Genomic DNA, 18,341 nt, shown 5'->3' on the forward strand with positions numbered 1-18,341 from the left:
GGGCTGTGTGATGTGGATGGAACTGTTTCCAGGTTCTGCCTGGACAGTATGACTGGTGCTGGGGCTTACAGCACCAAAATCCCTAGTCCCAACACAGGGAATATTAAGAGGACCTTGCCTAAGCAATATAGTAATAATAGTAATATAGTAATAATAGTCTCAGCCCTGGAACTGAAGGATGCAGTGGGGTCATTACCCAGGTCCCATGGAGCCATTTGTGTTGGGGTTTGTGGACTGGCAGCCATCAGCCTGAAGCAGAGAAATGCAGGTAGGACTTTCCAGATACTGCAGGTGAATGTGAGTTCCCCCCCAGGAATTGTAGCACCGACAGCAACAGTCCCACCTCTGCAGGGCATAGATAGAATAGCCCCCAGTCCCCACAAGGCATGCAAAGGTGGCGCTGGGGCTTGTCCTCTTGGCATCCAGGACTATGTGCTAGTAGATGCAGAGGAGCCTTCCTCAGTTCCTCTTGGATTTTTTATGATATGCTGTGGTGTTGAGCAACAATAGGCCAAGGGCAACATCCCTGGATCATGCAAAGCAAGTGAACGTGGCTCCAGGGCTTGTACTGTGAATTTCCACAGCTTCAGGAGACCCACTCTCTACCTTGGAAGGTGCCCTGCCTCTGACTCTGGTGGCTTCTAGTAGCACTGGGGATGTTTGCTATTCCTTAAGTCAGAATAGAGATCAGCAGTGTATCTACCACAGCAGCTTGGAGTCTGATGCTTTGGGAGCAGAAGGGTGCAATATAGGTTCCTTTTTGGGGACAAAGTAGTTGCCTGGGCCACAATCAGCTCTCTAGGCTAGATTAAAAGTCAGTGAAGATTGTGACATTATCCCATAGTTAAGGTTGCTCTTCTGTGGTTGGAGTAGGGGTGACATGGTGCTTTCTTATTACCTTTTCCTGGCAAGATGTTTACCCCACGCTGAGAAGCCAGTGAGGAAGTGGCTATGACTCACTTTGTTCCTCTCTCTCTCTCTACTGGCTTTTGGAGTCTCTGCTGTTTGCCATTCTGTCACATATTTCCTGAAAATTTCCAAGCAGTCCTCTGGAAATGCGATCAATCCTTGATTATTTTGGTATTTTTCTGTGGCTGAGGTTACTGAGGCTTCTCACTGTTCAGTCATCTTGTTCTTCCCTCTTTCACATCCTTCTTTGAATCTACCTGTCATTCCCCTACCACAAATGCCCTTTTTGACTTCTTAACTTTCTGACCAATGCCCACAACTTTTTCAAGTTCAAACACAAGAGTCATTTCTTTTTTTCAAAACTTTCTTTGAAGCCTAGATTCCTATATACATACACACACACACACACATATATATGCATAGATAATATATATAGTCTAAAGATTTTTAAAAGTTAATAAACTGGGCTTTCTTGAAAACTTTACAGAGGAGTGAGGTCTGCATAATCAGGGAACAGGTATTTGGGAATTTATTGGTTTACATAGTTTTGTCTTAATTTGATAAATCTTAAATATTATTTATTATTCAATTTTGTATTTCCAGTATATACTAATAGGAATATACTATACTATATATATATACTAATATATATACTAATATATACTAATAGTGCAGTATATACTAATAGGAAATGTTTAAATAATATTTAAGAATGAAGCAGTGTGAGGTCGGTGCTGTGGTGCGGTGGGCTAAGCCTCTACCTGAGGTACCGAAATCCCATATGGGTGCTGGTTCATGTCCTGGCTGCTTCTCTGCTATGGCCTGGGAAAGCAGTAGAAGTGGGCCCCTGCACCCACGTGGGAGACCCGGAACAAGCTCCTGGTATGGTCACTAGTTTGAGTCCTGGCTGCTTCACTTCCAATTCAGCTCTCTATTATGGCTTGGGAAAGCAGTAGAATATGGCCCAAGTCATTGGGCTCCTGCACCCATGTGGGAGACCAGAAAAAGCTCATGGCTCTTGGCTTTGGGTTGGCCCAGCTCTGGCCATTGCAGTCATTTGGGGGAGTGAACCAGCAGATAGAAGACCTCTCTTTCTCCCTCTGCCTCTCTGTAACTCTGCCTTTCAAATAAATAAATAAGTCTTAACAAAAAAAATACCTGTGAGACTCACGACAATGCCAGAGCACCTGTAAGAGGACACCAGCAATGGCCAAAGAGTGGTGAGTAATGTGTGTGCGTGTGTGCGTGTGTGTGTGTGTGTCTGTACATGTGAACTGATATAACCTTTTTCCACAAATTTGCCATTTACCAATCACTGGAAAGAAGATTTTATGTAAAGTTATTAGTGAGCTTGTCTTTCAGGGGAACAGGGGAAGAAGCAGAGGCAGAAACTAAGATAATCTCAGTAGGAAGAAATTTACTCTCTTCCTGAGACACCATCTGTAAAAGCATTCCCTGTGACATCTGAAATGGATTAAGAATGATAAGTATAGCTACTATAAATAGATAGCATTCAATGAGTATATATTATGTGCCAGGCAATGTTCTAAGTTCTTTGCATGCATTAACTCATTTAATCACTGCAGCAACCTGGTGAGACAGATTCAGCTACTATTCCTTTTTCCAGATGAGGAAACAGAACCTGCCAGGTGAAATGGTTTGCCCGGGGTCATCCAGGCAGAAGTAGACATAGATCTCAACTCCAGCCTAGTTGTTTTTAAAGCTCACCAAAAACTCTCAGATCCCTCTCTAGCTGCATACTTCTATAATGAGTACAGTTATATATGACTTGGATTTCATTTTGAAAATAAGGAGACTTTAAGATGTTTCTTTCTAGCCAGGATTTTATAGCTGTTAAGAAACTCAGTTTTTCTACTGAGAAGCTATAAAATCATAAGCAAGTTCCTAATCTCTTGGAATTTCAATTTTTGCCTCTCTAGAATGGAGGTAAAATCTCTTCTCTGTGTTTTTGGAAGGATTAAATAGATAGTATGTCTAAAACAGCTAGCACAGGGCCTAGATTATGAAGTGCCCTTAATAAACATTAATTTACTACGGGGCCTTGTAAGCTAAAATGGCATTTTCAAATTAAAGTCATATCAAATATTAGAGATAGGATGAGAGCAAATAGATCATTGCTCGGGTGGATAAAGGTGCCTGTATTTGCACAATTCTTTAGAGAACCATGAGGATTATCTTTGCTGCAACCCTCACTTTAATTAAAAGCATAGAGATCAGACTTTTCCACATGGGAAGAAGTTTACATTTGATTTATGCCACAGATGCACATTTTCAGCATCCAAATATTCCATTCCCTGGCTAAAGATATAACGAGCTACTTCAGCAACCTGATATTGCAGAATAAATGAAAAATGCCTAATCATTTAAAAAGATATACCAAACAATGGAAAGGACAAAGCATGCACATGTACCAGTGAGGAAAGTGAACCAGCAGGAAGTCGACTCTAAGGCTTACAACTGGCTTTGATTAGAGAGGCAGGATACCAAACTAGAACAGGTCATCTCTCTTTGTTTTACATAAAGGGTATTTGTGTGTGTGCATGTGTGTGTGTATGTGTGTGATTTTAGTTTTGGTGAAAGTATTATTCATGGCAAAGTTACAGAAAATTGTGCGAAATACAAACATTTTGTAAAAGCAATGTCAAGCTCACTTATATTTGACCGTATATTTGTATGCATTTGTGAATATATGAAAGGTTCATGCCAGGCTGTCACATTGGGTACCTTAAGACAGGTAGGTAATTCTGGAGACAGTATGAAGGGGATTTTTGTTTTTTTTATTATCTTTGTATTGCTTTGCCAGTTGTAATGAGCGTGTATAACTTTAAAACAAAACATTTAAAGATAAAAAGGTACATTTCTTAATATTCATGCACTCACCCACTAATTATCCAATATTTTTTGAATGTTTACTGATAATCATTTAAATACATTGAATTGGTCTTCTCTGAACTGTCAAAACTGACTTTTTAATAGGAGTGCTGACTAAATTTGGCTTTATTGTGGGATTAGTAATATGGTTCTCACTCTTAGAATCCTGTTCCATTATCATTTAGAATTATGGGATGTATTAGATTCAATCATTTGGAGAAACTTCTTTCATTTCTACCTATAGTTACTATATTGCCAGATTGCACTGTAGTTATTGGTGGCCAGAACATGAATTTTCTGTTGTCCTTTCACTAACCAAATAGGTAAGATTAATATGCTACTTCCTGCCTTTTGACTGTCGGCATTATCTTCTTCCCCCAAATAACATCATCCTATAGAATGGTTGGAAGGCTCCAATGAGATCAGATAGGTAAACTTAATAATTTGAAGGTGATGGACAAGTGTTTACTACTCTTTCTCCCCACACACAAAAAAATGCTGTTTGCTTCAGAACACAGGACAGTTACTCATGCTTACCACTATTTTCAGGTTTCCTCTTGAGGCAAGACTTTGTTTCTCAGACATTGAAATCTTACCCATTCTTCAAGATACAATTCAACTGGCACTCAGAAGCTTTATTCTCAAAATAAATTAAAAATGTGATTTTATGTTGGCAATGGAAGTAAACTCAATTAACCAACAAACAATTCTGACCTGGTGTAGTCATCTTCAACAAGCATGTGCTTTGGAATTGGCGAGTACCTTCCTGGAGAGATGGGTGGCAGGGAGGTTTTGTATTCTAAAGTGCCGTTGTTGCCAGAGAGTAGATGGTTTTCCATTGGTGGAGAATAAGCTAAGGGGTGGGAAAAAAATAAAAGGACCTGTTATGTGGGTGATTCAATGTGTCATGCTGTACTTCAAAGGGTGTGTTAAAAATAGAAGGGCTTGCTACATGCCTAATATTATCTTGTCCTTCAAAAGGGAGGAGTTGCTGTTTGATTTAATATATGCAGGTACATGGTGATGACCTTTAGGATAAGAAAGATGTATAAGAGCTATATCTGTAACCCAAGTTAGTACAAATAGGTGAAGAGAAGAATTGGAGGAGAGACCCAGCACACATTTTCAGAATGATGACACATTTTCTATTAAATAGGAATGTGAGCTTTATAATTGCAGAGCTCACATAATTAGTATCCAGTCATAAAGAGCACAGCACTCCCAAGGAACAAGGATTTTAAAAAAAAATGTTTATTTATTTTTATATATTTGAAGGGCAGAACATCAGAAAGAGAGATAGACAGAGATGGAGATGAAAAGGAAGAGAGATCTATCCACTGACTCATTCTCCCAAAAGCCTGCAACAGCTGGGGCTCGGCCAGGCTGAAGCCAGTAGCCAAGAACTCTATCCAGGTCTCCCATTTGGGTGGCAGAGACACAAGCACTTAACTCATGATCTCCTGACTCCCAGGATGCATTAGCAGGAAGCTGGATTAGATGTGAAGTCACCATGACTTGAATTGGCACTCTGATATGGCATGTGGGCATCTCCAGTTGTGGATTAACCCACTGTTTCACATGCCTACCCCAGAACAATTTCTTGTGTAAGAATTTTTCCCAAAATATGTACTCCCTTCCCAGAAAGGTCAAAGGGCTTTCCCAAAAGGTCTTCCTTTTCCATTGTTCTCTCCAAATTCATCTTCCTTTTGATTGATTGAAATACCCTAACCCCCATTTGGTACCTGTTCCCTCCCTACTTCCTCAAATCTACTTTATACAATAGATAAAGAAAATGCTCCTGAAACACAACTGTGATCCATTGTTCTCTTGCTGAAAGAATCTCTATTTCTACCATTGTATTGCATATATAGCATAAACTTTTCAATCTTATAAAATTGATCCATATCAAACCCATTAAACCTATCTTGTCTTCAAACAAAGCCTGTGCTTCATGATTTGGTCCAGTGTACCAACTGCCTATAATTTATTTCATCCACTCCAACTCAGACATTGAAATCTCACCTATTATTCATGACACAACTCAAATAACACTTTCTGTATAAAAATTTTTTCTGATCTTCCAAAGACAGATGATATATCTCCCTCCTTGGAGTACCCAAAGCATATTTATTTTTACCTCTCTTATGGCAATACATCCCTCTTTTTCTGCCAAAGATTGCTGCTATTTATATTTCTCAATTAGCCTACCTTGAACCAAGCTCTTGATACAACCAAATTCCTTGAATGCCAATACGGTATCCCTTCTGTAGCCTACATTTTACCTTACAAGGTGACTTGCACATATTGAAGCTATTCAATGGATACTTTTCAAAGTTTTCAGGTAGTTTTTTTCTCCTTTTTTTCTCTTTGACATTGACCTTATATGCCTTTCATGAAGTGCCTCATAGGCTCTCAAGACTGATTTTTCTAAATTCATCTAGCTTGAAAGACTAAAAGGTAAAACTGTTTCATATACTGAGGTAAAGCTAATCTTAGGTTACTGTCTTCTTGAAAAAAACACATTTTGGGGGGAAATGCTGCATTTTAGAATCATCATTTAGAAAAGCAACAGCAAATATAAAAGGCAGATAGAAAAATTATTCAATCCATAAATTTCTTTCAAGAGAAACATCTAAATTTAAGATAGGTTAAATGGGGGCCAGTGCTGTGACATAGTGGGTAAAGCCACCACCTGCAGTGCTAGCATTCCATATGGGCACCGATTCAAGTCCTGGATGCTCCACTTCTGATCCAGCTCTCTGCTATGGCCTGGGAAAGCAGTGGAAGATGGCCCATGTCCTTGGGACCCTGTACCCAAATGAGAAACCTGGACGGAGCTCCTGGCTCCTGGCTTTGAATTGGAGCAGCTTCGACTGTTGCGGCCAATTGGAGAATGAAGCAGCAGATGGAAGACCTACCTCTCCCTCTCTCTCTCTCTATGCCTCTCCTTCTCTCTCTGTGTAATTCTAACTTTCAAATAAATAAATAAATCTTTTAAATAAAAGATAGGCTAAATGACTTGCTTAAGACAATTGTCCTTATAATGGCAGGTGTTGAAGACATTCTGAGTTCTTAGTGTCACAATTGGACCCTAAATATTTCATATATTGGGGCTGTCATTGTGACACAATGTGTTAAGCTGCTGCCTGAGATACCAGCATGTATATGAGCTCCAGTTTGAGTTTCATTTGCTTCACTTCCAATCCAACTCCATGTTAATGCTCTTGGGAAAGCAATAGATGATGACCCAAGTGTTTGAGTCCTGGTTACCATGTGGGAAACTCTGATGGAATTCCTGGCTCCTGGTTTTGGCCAGGCCCAGCACTTCTCTCTCTCTCTCTCTCTCTCTCTCTCTCTCTCTCTCTTGCTATCTTTATCTCTATCTCTAATCTCTCTATCTCTGTCTCACCTTCTCTTTTTGTGATTCTGCCTTTCAAATAAAAAATAAATTTTTTAAAAATTTTCACAATGAACACACTTATTGATGTCAACAAAACTGTCCTTTAAATTCATAAGTGGGGTGGGCATTTGGTACAGTGGTTAAGAAAACTCTTGGGATGTCTTCCTCTCAGAGTGCCTAGTTTGATGGCCATATTTGCTTCTGATTCCATCTTCTTGATAATGCACACCCTGGGAGAATGCAGGTGATGGCTCAAGTAGTTGGGTCCCTGACACCCATATGGGAGATGTGGATTGAGCTCTGGATTCCAGGCTTTGGCCTAGCCCAGCCCTGACTGTTGCGGGCATTTGGGAAGTGAACTAGTAGACAGAAGTTATTCGTTTTTCTCTCTCCTCTATTTCTCTCTCTCTGTCTCTCTGTCTTCTCCTCCTTTCTTTCTCTATTTTTCACAAATAAATAAACTTACACCCAAAAAATTATTTCTAAATCTAGTCCTTAAAGGCAGAACCTTAGGTTCTTGTTGATCTATTAAGAAGATGAGAAAACACGGGGCTTTTGTGAGCCATGAACTTCTTGAGGACTCCCATACAGAATCGCATCATTAGCTGTTGCCCTAGAAGCCCCTACTCTGAACAGAACTCTGTTGCAATAGAGATATTATTTTTCCTAGCTTCCCCACAATACAGCCAATTCAAGGCAAGGTAAGGCCTATAATGATGATGATGATGACGATGATGACAATGGTGACTGAGGATAATTTCTCCACTGAAACCCTAGGTCTCTCAGGAAGAAACATAGAGGTATCTCTGGTCTATTCTGTCCTAGTCATGTAATGTTTTGTAATCACACTGTCCACAGCATATACAACTAATCCTTCCCATAATGGTGGGTCTACCAACTCATCAAGGTATCACCACTCTCAAACTCCAGGTAAATTTTATAAATAAAACAGGGGTGAAAAGCCAAATACTCCTTCTACATGTTTCTGGAAGTGAGAGTGAAGGAACAAGCAGATGACTTAAAAAACAGATTTGTAAATTCTTATTTTGTAACATTGAATGCTACTCAAAAACAACACTGAGCATGGTACTTACAGTGAGTAATATCAGGTGGACCATAAGGATCAGTCATGTAAATTGTGGTGGGTTTGCCAACTTTTAGATAAACTACATCTGATGTATTCTTCAATATTGCTACTGCCTCTTCATGTGTTACTTCTTCTAAACTGTAGTTGTTTACCTGAAAGGGAAAACAATTTAATATTAGAGTTAAGCCTCGGCAGCAGAAGAGAAATATTAAGTCAGATGGTACCTGGAATTATGATCTTATTTAAAGAATAAATTGTAATGATTAGTTTCGTATTTATATCATACTTTGACAGAAAAGGTGGATTAAGCATTAGCCAAAGCAGTTAAGGTATAGTCCCTGCTGCCATAAAACAATATTGCTTTTATCTTTTTCTACAAAGTTGTCATATATTATAGAAGAAATAAAAATAATGCTTGTGGGAAAAAGAAATGAAGGTCAGATGCTTTTTTAATTATATCTTTTGTAATTACAAAGTAATAAATAATCATTAAAGAAGGCAAAATAATTAAAAATAATTTCCCTATTTGGATATATTTTTTTAAAGATTTATTTTATTCATTTGCAAGGTAGTTACAGAGAGAGGAAGGGAGAGATGGAGAGAGATCTGCCATCTGCCTATTCACTTTCCAAATGGATGCAATGGCCAGGGCTGGGACAGGCCAAAGCCAGGATCCGGGAGCTTCATCTGAGTCTCCCACATGGTGCAGGGGTCCAAGGACTTGGACCATTTTCCCAGGCACATTAGCAGGGAGCTGGATCACAAGTAGAGCAGCCTGGATTTGAACCAGTGCCCATATGGGATCCCAGCATCGAAGTTGGTGGCTTAACCTGTTAAGCCACAAGGACAGCCCCTTGGATATATTTCTTTGAGCAATCGCAGCCAGATTATACACATTCTTTTTGAGCCTATTTTTAAAATCCTGAGTGACTATTTGCCCATAACAATATTTTTCAACATTATGACTTGTTCTTCTGAGAGCATTGTAGTGCATAGCTATAACAACAATTAATAACTAGTTTCTTATTACTGTATGTTTAATTTGCGTTCTTTGCTACTATAAGTATTGTTGCCAAAGTATTTTTCTATATTTGTACACAGCTTTAATAATTTCTTGGGGATAAATCATACAAATGGAAATGCTGGACCAATCTAAAATTTTTGATGCCTCTTCTAAAATGATTTCTTGAAATATGAAACAGTTTATCAGCTTTCTAACACTATATGAGAGTCCCCATTTTCCTATAGCTTCACCAAACCTGAATTTTCTCATTTCAAAAATCCTTCTCTTGAAAATGTCATTGAACATTTGTTCATTTTCCAAGGAAAGAGTGTTAATGTTGGAACACAGGGCTTTGCAGGCAAGCAGGATCAACTATTGCCATCATTTTAACAATAATGCCCCTTTCTTTAATGTACAGGAAAACCTGAGTTGCAAATGCCATTCCAACTTCATGTGAATGGCATTCCAGTGGAATTCTGCAACCCTTCTTTGAAATAGTTTTAAAATAATATTTCCAGAAAAATCTAGTCTTTGAAGAAATATTTGAAGAGAATAAATATTCAGAAATATTTTATTATTTTATTTTTCACTTTACTTGAAAGGCAGACAGAGAAAGAAAGCCAGATGGAGAGAAATCTTTCATCAGCCAGCCTACTCCCCAAATGCTTACAACAGCTTGGACAGGGCCAGGCTGAAGTCAGGAACCTGGAATTCAATCCCGCGTGGGCAGCAGGGTTACAAGTACTTGAGCCATCATCTGCCCCCCCCCCCCCCCCCCAGGGAACACATTAGCATGAAGTTGGGTCAGATGCAGAGGAACAGCACTTGAACCCAGGCACTCTGCTAGGGGATGTGACCTTCCCAAGTGGTGACTTAACCACTGCACCAAATACTTGCCCCCGGGAAGTATTTTAAATATCTATGTAGGTTACATTTAATGTATTATATTTTTGTAAGGAGTGATTCTTGAGTTACTTTCTGCTGAAATGATATATAATTAAAATAAACGTGCCAGGAATATTGGATTGAATCCCTTCAGTGCAGTAGTTTCCCCTTAGCAGTTTGGGATGCATTCTAAAACCTTCAATGGATGCCTGAAATGGCAGACATTATCATATGTTTACTAAACCTATTAAGTGCCAGACACTGTTTTAGTTATGAGATATGATGGAAAAAAATAAGAATGATAATCATAACCAAAGCAAACATTTATAAAGCCTGTACTAATTGCTAGGCACTACTCTGAACTATTTTATATAAAAGAGTACTTCAAAAATTTTGTGAAAAATGGAATTAAAAGGCAATGCATATGTCCCATGGCCTTTTTGAAGTACCTTTGTATATTAACAAAGTAAAATCTCATAACAACCTATGAGATGAGATAGGCACGTTTCTGAGAGACTAAGAAACTTAACCAACATCATTGATCAAATATAAGGCAGAATTCAAAACCAGGCAATTTGGACCATACTCAACCTATTGGCCATACTGCTTCTTCCAAACAGACAAGGCCTCTGTTCTCACAAAATCCACATTAAAATAGAACTCAGTTGTTTGTAGAATGAATAGATAAAAGAATAAACCCTTGCATGGAGGGATAATGTGGAGGGCTACAGGAATGGGGACATAGTTCTTAATAATAGAGAAATAATACAAACAATAGGGCTAACATCTGTTTAATACTTATCTGTTCTGAGGAAACTATGGCATCTCTTTTAACACAAATCATATAATTAATCCTCACTATAACTCAATGAGGTAGACACTAATAATTAGGCCTATTTCAAATATGAGAAAACCTGGTGTTTAAAGAACTTAACTTGGAACAGAGATCACACAGCCTCCAACAGGGCAAAGGCATCGTTAATCTTAGGATCTTGAAAGATGAAAATGAGAATGTCTTTGAGTACTAGTTCATTGAGTCCAGGGCCATTCATCATCTATTCCTCATCCCATTTAGAGAGGAGGGTCTTATTCCAAGTTAACACATAAAAGTCACAAGAAATCTAAAGTATTATTAAAGTCTGAATAATTATAGCTCTTGCTTAATCTTGTAGTTGTAGTATATTGCATCACCTTAATCCACTGATGTATTCAAATTACAAATAAATAAAATGGAAAGTAGTTTAATGTATCTGTTTCTTTAAAATCTTCTTATATATCAGATTAATCACTTATTTTAGGGCAGTTGTGCTTAGAAAATGACTATATCCAAGTGATGATTTTGTATAATGCCTTAAAGTGTGTATGGAAGTGAGTGCTCTCTCCTAAAAAAATACCAAAGGAGGCTCTGAATGCAATCAGGACCCCCAGAAACATCTATATTGGAAAAACAAAAGAGAAACAGAAATTGTTTGTGTAACACAAAAGGGATGACAAGGGAAAAAGACCCCAAAGACTAGAAACTAACTCAATTAAATGATAAGTGGCACCGAAGTTCTGTTTCTGATAAGGGCTCATTGTCTTTCCCCAGTGTATAAAATGTCCATAGCTCATTTGATTATCAATGAGGGATGTGGTCAGTGGTTATTAAATGGAACTTTTTCTCATTTTTGAGTGGGCAGTGAAACAATCCAGAAAAATGTACTTTCATAGAAAGACTGCTTACAGAATCTTGGAGTATTCAGAAAATTTTTTGACCAGAAAACAAAAGTTGAAGACAAGATGGAATTAGTAAAGAGGAGGAGGATATTAGGGGAAACAATAATGGTAGTTTACAATAGTGGTAGTTCGGTCACTTTTTTTTAAAAGATTTATTTATTTACTTGAAAGTCAGAGCTACACAGAGAGAAGGAGAGGCAGAGAGAGAGAGAGAGAGTTCTTCTATCTGATGGTTTACTCCCCAGTTGGCTGCAACAGCTGGAGCTGTGCTGATCCAAAGCCAGGAACCAGGAGCTTCCTCCAGGTCTCCCACGCAGGTGCAGGGACCCAAGAACTTGGGCCATCTTCTAGTGCTTTCCCAGGCCATAGCAAAGAGCTGGATTGGAAATGGAGCAGCCAGGTCTTGAACTGGCACCTATATGGGATGCTGGTGCTTCAGACCAGGGTATTAACCTGTTGCACCACAGCGCCGGCCCTGTTAGTCACTTTCTAGTTGGGCATGAAGTACTGAAAAATTTGTGATTTCGGTCTTGGAAGAGGTACATTATTATACCAGCAACAGGACGCATGAGTTAAGAACACAAGCTTTTGGGTCATACAGATTAAGATTTGAACCCTGGTCCCCACATTTCCTGGTTCTGTGACCTAGGGAAATATACATAACCTTCTAAACTTCAATTTTGACATCTGTGAAACAGGAATGATAATATTTAATACCTCACAGGATTATTGATTTAATTGTGTCAGTTTATGTAAAGTGGCAGACACACTAAAGTACCTAAGGCAAGGTATTATCATCATTACTATTGTCATTATCCATTTCTCCTCCCAGGAAATGCTATTTTTTAGTGAAAATTTTCACTGACATTCTTCTGTAAACATCTGTGAACTGATGAGTTTAATTAGGGTACTGCTGATGAGGCTTCTGTGTGGACTTTTAAAAAATTCAGAACAGTATGGGATCTGGACCAAAAAGTTCTCTTTTGTGCTGAAGCTTTCAAAATGTTTTTCACAAAAGTGGGTTTGTTTGGGTTAATTATGTGTGTGCATTATCCTGTGAACTCTCAAGATAAAAGCCCTACAGCTGGAATTGATTGTATGCAGAGAGAAGGAACATTACACTGATTGGCTAGTTGCTCTTGTCATTGTATTTCATTGTCCTTTGTATTTTTCCTTCTTCTTCTTCTTTTTTTTTTTTAAATTGCATCCACTATCTGTCTATAATGACGAATGCTGAGCAACTGGCCTGATTTCAGGGGGAAGAAATCCCAAGAGGTACTCTCCTGGGAGGTGCACTATGGAGGGGGCACATGTGCTGCCTTTCCGTATATTCCCAATGGGAAAGAGAACTGGGACCAAGAGAGAGGTGAGGCAATTCATTCTCCCAAAAGAAGAGGGAGCACTTCTTGAATTTGAGCATGATATAAAAGACAGCAAAGCAGCTGAAGAAAGAGGGTCCAGGAGACCTGCAATTAGGGGACACGGCAAGTTTTGTGGAAATCCAAATGAATGTAAGCAAATCAGTATGTGCGAATGCTGAGTTCGGAGGTGTGGGGGCAGGAGAAGGTGGCAATATAGAGAAATGGGCACTTTGCAGATGGCATGATACCTGACCTTTCCCTATTCATGCAAGAATATTGGTGTGGAGGGACAAATGGGTTGGGGGTGTGGTGATTAAGAACACAGAGGTTACCTATGGAAGTGTGGGACACTAGAAACTCTAGAAAGGACATCACAAATTCTAATGTAAACTTTAAAAAAAGTAGGCAGCGCGCTTGCTTATTAGATTGTAAGATAAATTACAAAGAGGGATAGCCAATGTGGTAAAGCTAATGATATGAATATAAATATGCATAAACCAAGGATTAAAATCTCTGTGGTACACTGAAATTAATAGCTATAATAAACTTTATATTAAAAATAAAAGTAATTAGTAATATATGGGAGACAGTAATGGTTATCTTTCAACAATATTTTATTGTTTTATATCTTTTTAACCAATTAGAATGTATTACTTATGGTTAGAACAAAATTAACTCTATTTGAGCAAGAACAGGAACTCTAAATATGGAAGAACTAAATACAGTGGCCTCATTATGAGACACACTATGGCAGGATCTCGTTAGCAATGGGAAGTAGAACGGGAAGGACAAAATTAATTTTCATGCCCAGTGAATAGACTTAAATGCATTAGAAATAATAGTCATATGTTAAACCTTTTGTTTCTAGAAATGAAGGCTACTTGATAAAATGAGACTAATTTTAAAAGTAGAATCAGATCTGTTTTCAATTCCTAGTTTCATAATTTTAAGCCAGGTAATAGACTAACAATTCATTGTTTTATATGTAAATTGAAGACAATACTGATTTATTTATTTGTATTTATGAGAAATGAATAATTCCATGAACATGAAAAGATTGCATAATGTAAAGCAATAAATAAATAGAAGTCAAACAACTATAATCAGATCCTATAACTTTTCAGATCCTGCTGGTTGAAATAGTTTCTTCGTGTTCAGGGATCTTTCTGTGGGAACCATCTCCCTCTCCCTTGGCCAACACTCATTCCTGCTGTGCTTCTTTCCACCCAAGACTGACCTCAAGGGAAGCGGTTAGAGCATTCTCAGTTCTGTATAGCCCCAGCTGATGTATGGCAAATAACTGATGCTTGACAAATGTTGAAATAATAAGCTAAATAAGTTTAAAAATAATGATTGTGGCACACAAAGGAAAAATGGTAAAGATTGCCTAGTTTACAGGAAGAAAGAGGCAACTGTAGAGTTTCCATTTTACAATTTGTGTTGAGACAGTGAGGCAGGAAATAGGCGTGAACATCACTCAAGCAGCCACGAACATAGACACATGCACTGTGCTAGGCATGGGATAAGGAGGAAAAAAGGATAAAAGCTGGAGAGATTGTGAGCACTGGGTCACACCAATGTATAAGGCACACAATTCAAACTCCAAGAGTGTGGATGTGTTCTCTTTCAGTAATTATTAATGCATTTCTTAACATTTTCTGCCATTATAAAGCAAGAAATCAAGTGGGCGTCATATTTTGATTGATCAAGCTTCCTCGACACCAGTGGATGCCAAAATGGACAGCATGGTATGAATGCCAGGGCTATCCATTGAGAATAAGAAGAAAGCATTTGAAATTTTATTAATATTTGTGACATCAATTTTATGTCTATTTCTTATGTATGTTTTCATTTTGCTGGTTATGTAATACTGGAAATCTCCATCATCTCTGAGTTCTTTCTCTTTTAGAAAATAAGTATAGAAATATGATTGTCCTATTTATTCTTCAAGGGTAAAGGTGAAGAGTAAATGAGGTGTTACAGGCACAAGATCTTCTTAAGGTGGAAGCAGCAGATTAGTGGTGGAAGAACCATGCTCAGAGATTAATAACTCTGGGTTCTCATCTAAGATTGATATAACTAGTGAATGTGCTGTAAAGTCCCACTTGTTATTCAGGTAATCTCTCTATATTTTGTCTTTAATATAATTTTCTTATTGCTATTTAGATAAAACCAGGAAATTATATAAATTTATATAAAATAATAAAAACCAAGTCCTCAAAATCAATATTCATTTAGAAAGCTGTATTGTCTCTACTCATGTTCTCTAAACCTATTTGATGTTCTTACTATAATATCAAAATCTTAGAAAAAATAAGAGATGCTCTTATTTTATATATATATGTATATATCATATATATATCATATATATGCTCTTAATACTATAGTATGTATCAGAATATGCTCCACTGAACACTAGTCATAGTTGTTTCATATGTTACTTTAGGAAAAGGATGCCATGGTAAAATAAGTTTGAAAATTAAAGTCTTAGTCAAAATTAAATCAATTTCTGATTGTAGGACTTCACAGACGATTTAATGCTAAAGTTCACTGAGAATCTACAGGAGGGGTGAGATACAAGTTGCAGAAGTTTTCATTTATTTGGCCACTGAGCCTTTCATTGAGACACAGGACCAAGGCTCATTTTTAAAATACACTTTGGGGCCGGCGCCGCGGCTCACTAGGCTAATCCTCCGCCTTGCGGCGCCGGCACACCGGGTTCTAGTCCCGGTCGGGGCACCGATCCTGTCCCGGTTGCCCCTCTTCCAGGCCAGCTCTCTGCTGTGGCCAGGGAGTGCAGTGGAGGATGGCCCAAGTGCTTGGGCCCTGCACCCCATGGGAGACCAGGAGAAGCACCTGGCTCCTGCCATCGGATCAGCGAGGTGCGCCGGCCGCAGCGCGCTACCGCGGCGGCCATTGGAGGGTGAACCAATGGCAAAAAGAAGACCTTTCTCTCTGTCTCTCTCTCACTGTCCACTCTGCCTGTCAAAAAAAAAAAAAATAAAATAAAATAAAAAAATAAAATAACATAAAATACACTTTGGTAAATACTGATCTCAGACTATGCTATTATGTTACAGAGCAAACAGCAAAAGACCAAAGCTGGAGGTGACTTGCCCAAGGTAGGTTAGGCAGAGTTAGCACTAGCTGCTTGTAACGGACACCTAGCTCTCTTGTGATGGAGTTTGATGCCTTTCCACTAAATTCCAGTGCTTTGTCACCTTTCCTCTCATCTACTGTTTCCCATGCAGAGAAGAAAACATACTAGGTTCAACATCTCTGGTATTTTTCAGAAAAGGATGGGTGAGATCACATTTCATTAATATATTTGGTTCTAAGTATCAGCTTGCTAAGTTTTTAATAAAAACAAGTATCTGAAAATACATGAAAAAATTAGAAAATTATCAATGCTGCTAACCTCCAATTATCTGCTTCATGGAATTCTAGGGCAAAATATAACCTATTTATATAACACTAAGCTACTGGTACAATCTATAAAAATCAGAAGTCATTGTCACTGCATGAAATAAGCAAAATAAAACAAAATTCTAGTAAACAATGAGTGCCAAGTAGCATAGGAAAGTTTTAAAAAATTATTGTGTTAAAGAGAATATATACCATGTAATTGGGTGACACATGAAACATGTGAGTAGTCTACATTATAGCCATCTCATTTGGAACATTCACAAGCTTATTGCAAAGGTAACAGGATTATTTTTCCTTACAGTAGAATAAATGCAAAGATCAGATGCTACAAAATTGTCTGAGTACTTAGAAGTATGAATAGGATTGCAAGAGACCTAAAGAAATTTTGTCTGAAGTATAACCAATTTACAGATAATAAATGAATGTGTGGTAAAATTTACTGTAAGAGTGAGATAACACATACAAAACATTTTCACCTCATGAAAAGTAGAGAAGTGGCAAAGCCCTGCTCTTTTACAAACACATAAGGAGGAATTAGTTCTTACTTCTTAAGTCTCAGGGACAGAGCCACAAATAAAGGGAGAAATTCTAGGGAACTACATGTCAAAATACTTTTAAAGACAAATTTCTAATGATGGTTAGTCCCTAATGGATAGCTTTGGGTCAGTATTAAGTTTCCCATGCCTGAGAGGAGTGCTATCAGAGCGTTCATATGGTTGCTTTTCTGCAAGATTCAGATGCATCAAATGAGAGTTGGAATAAGACAACATTTAAAATAGATAAGTTCCATGTCTGAGAAAGGAGTTCTTAGGAAAAAAGTTTCCAATATTTATGTTTATGATTCAAGTGGTGTCCAACATTACAACTATTTTACTTGAAAAACTACAAGGGTTATTACTGAGACTCAAAAAAAAAAATTCAAAAACTAAAAAGCAGTTGTGTTTTCCCTGCAGGGCAGATACTGAGAGACTTCTTGAACTGTGAGTTATTTAGCCAGGAAAGACTAAGGAAAGTAGTGGAGCTTCATTTTAGGTCAGTGCACTTATGCAACTCTGACTGAATAATATTTGAGTGATTTTTTTTCCATAAGAAATAAGAGAAGAGGGGCTGATATTGTGGCTCAGCAGGTTAAACCACTGCTGGAGATGGCAGCAACCGGTATTGGAGTGCCAGTCCAGTCCTGACTACTCTACTTTTGATCCAACTTCCTGCTAATGTACCTGGAAAGACAATGGATGATGGCCTAAGTTCTTAAGTCACTGCAGCCCTGAAGTTCCTGACTCCTGGCTTTGGACTGGCCAACCCTGGGTTTTGCAGCCATTTGGGAAGTGAACCAGCAGATGGAGGAACTCTCTCTCTCTCTCACTCTCTCTCTCTCTCTCTCTCTCTCACTCTCTCTCTTTCTCTTTCTCTCTCTCCCCTCATGATCACTAATGCTCTGCCTTAAAAAAATCTTTGTAAAAAAAAAGAATTGAGAGAAGGAAGTGATCTAAATTTCTTAGAAAGAATAGTATATTTAGAAAAAAATATGCAGAGTGTGATACAGCTGGTAAACTGCAGAAGGTAAACCATTTGTCCTTCCTTTGGAGAGAAGAGAAGACAGAAGGTTAAGGGGCTAAATAGGTAGAGTAGTAAAGGGAAAAAATGACAGAAAGGAATGAT

The 18,341-nt window shown here is 38.2% G+C and overlaps 1 protein-coding gene across 3 annotated transcripts in view; it reads right to left on the minus strand.

Moving 5' to 3' along the window:
- The window catches only part of DLG2 (discs large MAGUK scaffold protein 2), a 2,175,716-nt gene that overhangs the window by 568,275 nt on the left and 1,589,100 nt on the right, over positions 1 to 18,341 (minus strand). For all 3 annotated transcript variants that reach the window (XM_062196791.1, XM_062196793.1, XM_062196792.1), the window contains 2 exons: positions 8,296 to 8,440; positions 4,516 to 4,654 (listed from right to left, as the gene is read on the minus strand). In XM_062196791.1, the coding sequence (XP_062052775.1) occupies positions 4,516 to 4,654; positions 8,296 to 8,440 (284 nt within the window). The remainder of the gene's footprint in view (positions 1 to 4,515; positions 4,655 to 8,295; positions 8,441 to 18,341) is intronic.

Source organism: Lepus europaeus, chromosome 7 (genome assembly GCF_033115175.1).
Source record: "Lepus europaeus isolate LE1 chromosome 7, mLepTim1.pri, whole genome shotgun sequence".
NCBI classification, from domain to species: Eukaryota; Metazoa; Chordata; class Mammalia; order Lagomorpha; family Leporidae; genus Lepus; species Lepus europaeus.